Below are 6,132 nucleotides of genomic sequence, written 5' to 3' on the forward strand. Positions count from 1 at the left end.
TACACCAAAAATTGCAAAAAACAAACATTCAAAGATCAAGGAACGAGACAAAACTTTTCGATGGTTATAAAAAGAAAAATCACGATTTAACGGTCATTTTAACTCCAATTTTGATGATTTTTTGCAGCTACATTCCTTGACCCTATATGAATACAATGATTGAATTCGATCTTCAATTTAAAATATTTACACTAGTGGGTACAAAAAAATCTTATGTTATACTTAATGAAGGTATGAATAAACTTTTAAGTGTTAATGAATCTATTGTTTTGATGAGATACACACATTCTACGAAACTAGTTTCAACGATCCAACCGTCAAACATGTTTGTATATACTTCGAGATCTCATACGCCAAAAATTACAAAAAATAAACATTCAAAGATCAAGTAACGGGACAAAACTTTTCGACGGTTATAAAACGAAAAATCACGATTTAACGGTTATTTTAACTCTGATTTTGATGATTTTTTACAGCTACGCTCCTTGACCCTATATGAATACAAAGAATGAATTCGATCTTCAATTTAAAATATTTACACTAGTGGATATCACAAAATCTTATGTTATACTTAATAAAAGTATGAATAAACTATAATAATTATATATATTAATTTAATAATTTTATACCCCTAAAAACTATAATAATTATATAATATAATTATATATATGTTAAATTAAATTTAAAAAATTGATGACCATTGGATCGGCTGAGATCAAGCCAAAGTTCCAATACAATTTCATGATGATCGATGTAAATCGAGGATTTTGTAAATTGAGGTTTAAACTTTTGAGAAAGACTTAGCAACCTTGAAAACAAAAACATTTTCATTTTGCATATCCTTGCACATTTAATATTTGTAATAAATTAGTAGTGTATGTATTATTTTTTTATTAGGCACTTATTTTCGAGTGTAGATGTAGTACTTAAACGAAAAATGTGTTTTAATGTTTTGAAGTAATATTTATGTGGCAATGTGTGGTATGTGCAAATTTAAGAAAAAAAAATATTTTTCTTAACGGGTGGGTCAGGTCACTTTACCCGACCTGTTAAGGACCCGTTAAGATAATAATTGTGACACGATACGATCCGTTATGATAACAGGTGTTACACGAAAACGACATGAACACGACAAACACGATCCGTTTGCCAGGCCTCCTGTATGTACTGCAAGTCACTTCTACTCACCTCCCAGCTGCAGATAAAACCAGTTAGACTACAACACATACTTACTAACTTGTTTTGCTTTTTCGTATTGTTCCTTTCACTATTCTGCCTCCCCTCTGCACCTCTTTCTCTCTCTCATTGTGGTCAGTCAGAACCCCCATAACCGACCACCACCAACCCCACCCCCACCCCCCCCCCCTCCCCTCTGCACCTCTCTCTCTCTCATTGTGGTCAGTCAGAACCCCCATAACCGACCACCACCACCCCCACCACCCCCCCCCCCCCCCGCCCCCCAAAATTTATTCACTTCCTGTTCCTTCCTTTTATCCACTCCATCACAAATTTAACCAAAACCTTTCTCTCTCTCTCTCGCTTATTGCCTTTGAAGTACTTTCAGAGAAATTGGGAAGTGGGATTTCAATATCTTTTTTGTAAACTTATTATCCTTGAAGGGTTGTGTTTAATTTAATCTGGGGGATGACTGCATGGTGACATGATATGCGCATCATATATATATATATATATATTTTCACTACCATGAAAAACTCATTTTATCTTCATTTGAAAGCCACCAGAGCCATTGTCCTTGTGCATTTTCTTCTCTCTTCAATTCCAGCCTTTTGTTTTACTGCTCATCTGCCTCAGCCTCTCACTCCTCCTCTTCGGGTAAGCACAAACATTTACCCTTCAATTAATTTAGGCCCGTTGATAACCATTGCATTTTTGTTTTTTTGCCTTTCTGAAAACTGAAAATCGAAAATTGAAAAATGAAACTCAAATTTTGAAAAATCACATAAATAGTTTTCATGTTTAAAAAACTGAAAACAAAATGGTTATTAAACAGTGTCTTAATTTTCATTTTTATTTATGATCAAATTGAAACAAAACTAAGGTTATAATTAGTTAATTAATGTTGTGCTAAAAATTGTGCAGGGCATGTTATTTGAGGAGAAAACCAGGCTGGGTTCAGAACCACCAAGCTGCCACAACAAGTGCAATTATTGCCACCCATGCGTGGCGGTTCAAGTGCCCACCATTTCCAGCCGCGAGCGGCGGGTCGAACCAGGCATGACCCGAACCATCCCCATGATGTTCCTTGACCCATCTCATCCAGGTACCAACAAGTACTCGAATTACAAGCCTCTGGGTTGGAAATGTCACTGTGGCGATCACTTCTTCAACCCCTAGATTTAATTCAAACTTCCAATGAATTAATTGGAAATTTTATGTCGAAATTAGAGGAGATGGGTTCTTGTCTTTTGATATTCTTTAGTTTAGTTTATCTAAACGCTCATAAATATGGGATGTGCTCTTGGATAAAAATAGTGTGATGAATCAGTTTCCTTACCAATTAGGCTATGTTTCATACGCGAAAATGAAAATTTGTTTTTCTGTATTTGGTAATCATGGAAGGAAATATCAACTTTTAGGTTATAAATTATAATGAGCATTTTCAATTATCAATGAAGGTACGATTGGTCATAAAAAAGCAATTAATGTTTTATGTTAGTTTAGCGCGAGCAAGGAAATTATACATACTAAAGCGCAATGAGAAAAACACTGTTCCTAAGCAGTGTAATTACGGCATTGCCCCTGTTTTTCGGTTTAAATTGTTCTATCTTTTTCTTTCTTTCACAGTGAAATGACTAAAAAGCCAAGACACACGTGTTGCTTTTATACGATAGTGCGCTGTCATCTACTGTGCGTGTCGTCTCCTCTCTATTTGGTTTAACTTTTCACTGCCTGATAACCCTCCCTGCTTTTCTCTCTCGCTCACAGCCATCGCAAAACCCCCCTTCAAACCAACAAATTCGATTTCGCAATCTCTCATACCCAAGGTATAAAAAATCGATAATATCGACGATATTTTGCCGATATTATCGTTTTTTTGGGAGTCCGATATTTCTACACATATCCAATAGGTTTTCATCAAAGTATCGAGATAATATCGATAATATCGATAATATCGCGATATTAGCGATATTATCGCGACATTGCTTGAAGGCGACGCCGATGGAGTAGACGACAACGGGCATGAGGGCCATGAGCATCTGGATGAAGGAGACGGAGATGAAGATGAAGATGTAGGCGGAGTTGGTGAGCCAGAGGGAGAAGGAGTAGAGAGCGCCGATGGGGACGACGGATGAGAGGTAGAGGTCGCGGGACATGGTGACGGGCTCGACGAGGAGGAAGGCGAGGGAGGAGCAGAGGGAAAGGAAGTAGAGGGCGCCGATGGGGATGACCGATTTGAGGTAAAGGTTATGGCACGGGAGATGGAGACGACGCCGACGAGGCGGAAGACGCGGACAAGGATGATCGAGAGATGATGTCTGTGTGTGTGTGTGGGAGAACTGGAGAAGGGAGAAGGGAAGGGAGAAGACTCAGAAGAGAGAAGGAAGGGAGAAGACTCAAAACTCAGAAGAGAGAAGGAAGGATCGAGAGACTGAGCTCAGTCTCTGTGTGCGTGTGTGGTGTGGGGGGTCTTGAATCTCGATCTCTGTGTGTGTGTGGTGGCGTGTGAGTGTGACTCACTCTCTGACTCTCTGTGTGTGTGGTGGCGTGTGAGAAAAGAAAAGCATCCAATGATCCAAATAATTCAAAACCTGTCTCTAGCTCTCTGATCCAATGATCCAAATAATTTATTATATATAAATGATTATGGTGTGTTTAAACTTCTTTCATTAATTACTATATATTTTCTACACTCACAATGTTTGCCAGCTCGTTATATAATCAACTTAAATCAGTTAAATCCATCATGCAATGTCTTTCCTTCCAATTTTTTGTGATAAACTAATAGATAATTGACTAAATAAACATCCTGCAAAGTTTCAATAAAAATTTCCAAATTTTCTTACAATTTCCTTGGTTTCCATATTATTTTTATCGATATCGATAATATCCCGATATTTCCATCGATATTTCCGTGTTTTTGAACTACCGATATTTCCGATATCATCGATATTTAATACCTTGCTCATGGCTGATGGCGGTAACGTCGATATTGTCTCCGTTGAAGACGGCGTCGTTTCGCTCAAGCTGGAAGGTGGGTTTGATTCAAGTCTGTTTTTTTCCTATGATTTTTTTTGGGAAATTATAACAATTGGGAAAAATATAGGTAATTGTGTGAATTGCAGTCCAAACCCGAACTAATTTAGTCCTGCATCTACAAATCTATTTGTAATTAGTGGCTGCTAATTAGATGAATTAGGTAAATTATGAATCCTTTAAAATAAAATTAACATGCTCAATCTCAATTTTGTGTTTGGCCATAATAATTTGTTGTTACAGTAAGATTAATGATTCAATGGGGTTGTGTTTAATATTTTTGGAGTTTAAATTAAAGGGTTGAGCTTGATGACTTTACTCTTTTCTTTTTTGTCTTTCCTTTGATACATCCTGTGTAAAGTTCAAATAGGTTCTTCAATTTTTTTTTATTTTTTATTTTTAAGAGTTTTCTTAGGTGAAGTTTGGTTTTTTATGGTGAGTTCTCAACTGGGTTTTGCTTATTTTTCTGTCTCCTAATATAAGTTTTAGATGCTTTTCTTTGTTTTTCTCTAATTTTTAAATTTATATTTTTTGCTATTTAGTGTGAGAAAATGGCTTCAAAATTGGATATTCCAATGTCTGGGCAAAGGAAAACAGGAAGAGAACACCAATGGTGGTGACGATGGAGAAACCGTTCTTTGCAGTGGAAATTGACGGTCCATGTGCAGCATTTAGCCCAGTTTATAAGAGCAGGGGTCAAAGTGAAAACCAATGACATGGGGATTTGTTTAATTTTATCAAGTTTTGTACTGGGGGAGGCGGGAGTAAGAGTTTACCCAGCGTGGGACTGGAACTGACTGTGCCTTGCTTGCCACAGTCCTACGAGAAAACTCACCGCTTCCGGAACTGGAGTTATTTGCTTACACCCGGTAGGACATGGTTAATCTTGAGGTAAAACTCCCCCCATTTAACATGGTTTTAAATACCGATTAGTATATCTGTAAATAGGATTGTGAGTATGGTTGTAAATATGTAGTAGTAGAATTAGAAACATTGTTGTAATTATGTGTAACTAGAGTTGAAAACCCACGGCATCGCCCTGGCTTTCTTGCCTGTGATTGCCTAATGTGGATGGAGGACGTCACTTTCCGCCCTATTTTCCTACAAACCAAACACACCCTTAGTGTGTTGTGTTGGTTCTTTGATCTGCAAATTAGGTAGCTGTTTTTACACCTTCGAATTTTACATTTGCAGTCATCTTCTTAATTTTGTGTCAAATGAGAATATATATTTTGTTGCTACCCCAATGCAAGTGTCACTCACATATCATTATATACTTTAAAGACATGAACAATCATCTTCTTAGGAAGCTTCTATTCCAGTCAGTTTGTACATCTACCGGCAGCGATTTTTGTGTTTTTTAGTCACCTTTAAAGTGCAGAAAACTAAAAAAAGGAGTGTTTCAATTGAAAAGAAATTGAGAAAAATGATTGTTTGGTAGCACAAATGTTTAACTAACGGCCATGTAAGCAAAACTAGAAGTTGGAATAGGGCAAAGTAAATAGAAAATGACTAATTGAGAGACAAGTGCAACAAATGAAGTTTCAGGAACGAGTCCGGCTACAATGGTAAATATCACTTAGTGTTACGATTTAAAAAAAAATAAATAAATATAGCAAATGTAAAGGTATCAGATCTGTATATGAAAGATCTAATCGTCGATTTTTTAAATCACTCAATGATACATATCATAGAAGAAAAGTTGATCGAGAAAGTGAGACTAAGTGGAGTTTTAATAAGTATTTCAATAAAAGAGCTACAGAATGCTACTGGGCTAAAACTATGGAAAATTTTCTTCAAAATATTATGTAGCGTTAAATGATACGAAAATGAATGACTAAGATTAAAAATAAAAAATCTAAACAATTGTGAAAATTAATCTAACAATTAAAAACTACGTAGTATTAAATGATTCAA

General features: G+C 36.3%; 1 protein-coding gene across 1 annotated transcript; it reads left to right on the forward strand.

Moving 5' to 3' along the window:
- Positions 1-1,451: 1,451 nt before the first annotated feature.
- LOC126602153 (uncharacterized) lies at positions 1,452-5,387 on the forward strand. Its single transcript, XM_050268984.1, has 3 exons — positions 1,452-1,833; positions 2,101-2,281; positions 4,758-5,387. Exons 1-3 carry the CDS (start codon positions 1,666-1,668, stop codon positions 4,760-4,762), a joined length of 354 nt encoding a protein of 117 aa, XP_050124941.1. The 5' UTR covers positions 1,452-1,665; the 3' UTR covers positions 4,763-5,387.
- The last annotated feature ends 745 nt before the right edge of the window (positions 5,388-6,132 follow it).

This window comes from Malus sylvestris, chromosome 15 (genome assembly GCF_916048215.2).
Source record: "Malus sylvestris chromosome 15, drMalSylv7.2, whole genome shotgun sequence".
Taxonomy (NCBI): Eukaryota; Viridiplantae; Streptophyta; class Magnoliopsida; order Rosales; family Rosaceae; genus Malus; species Malus sylvestris.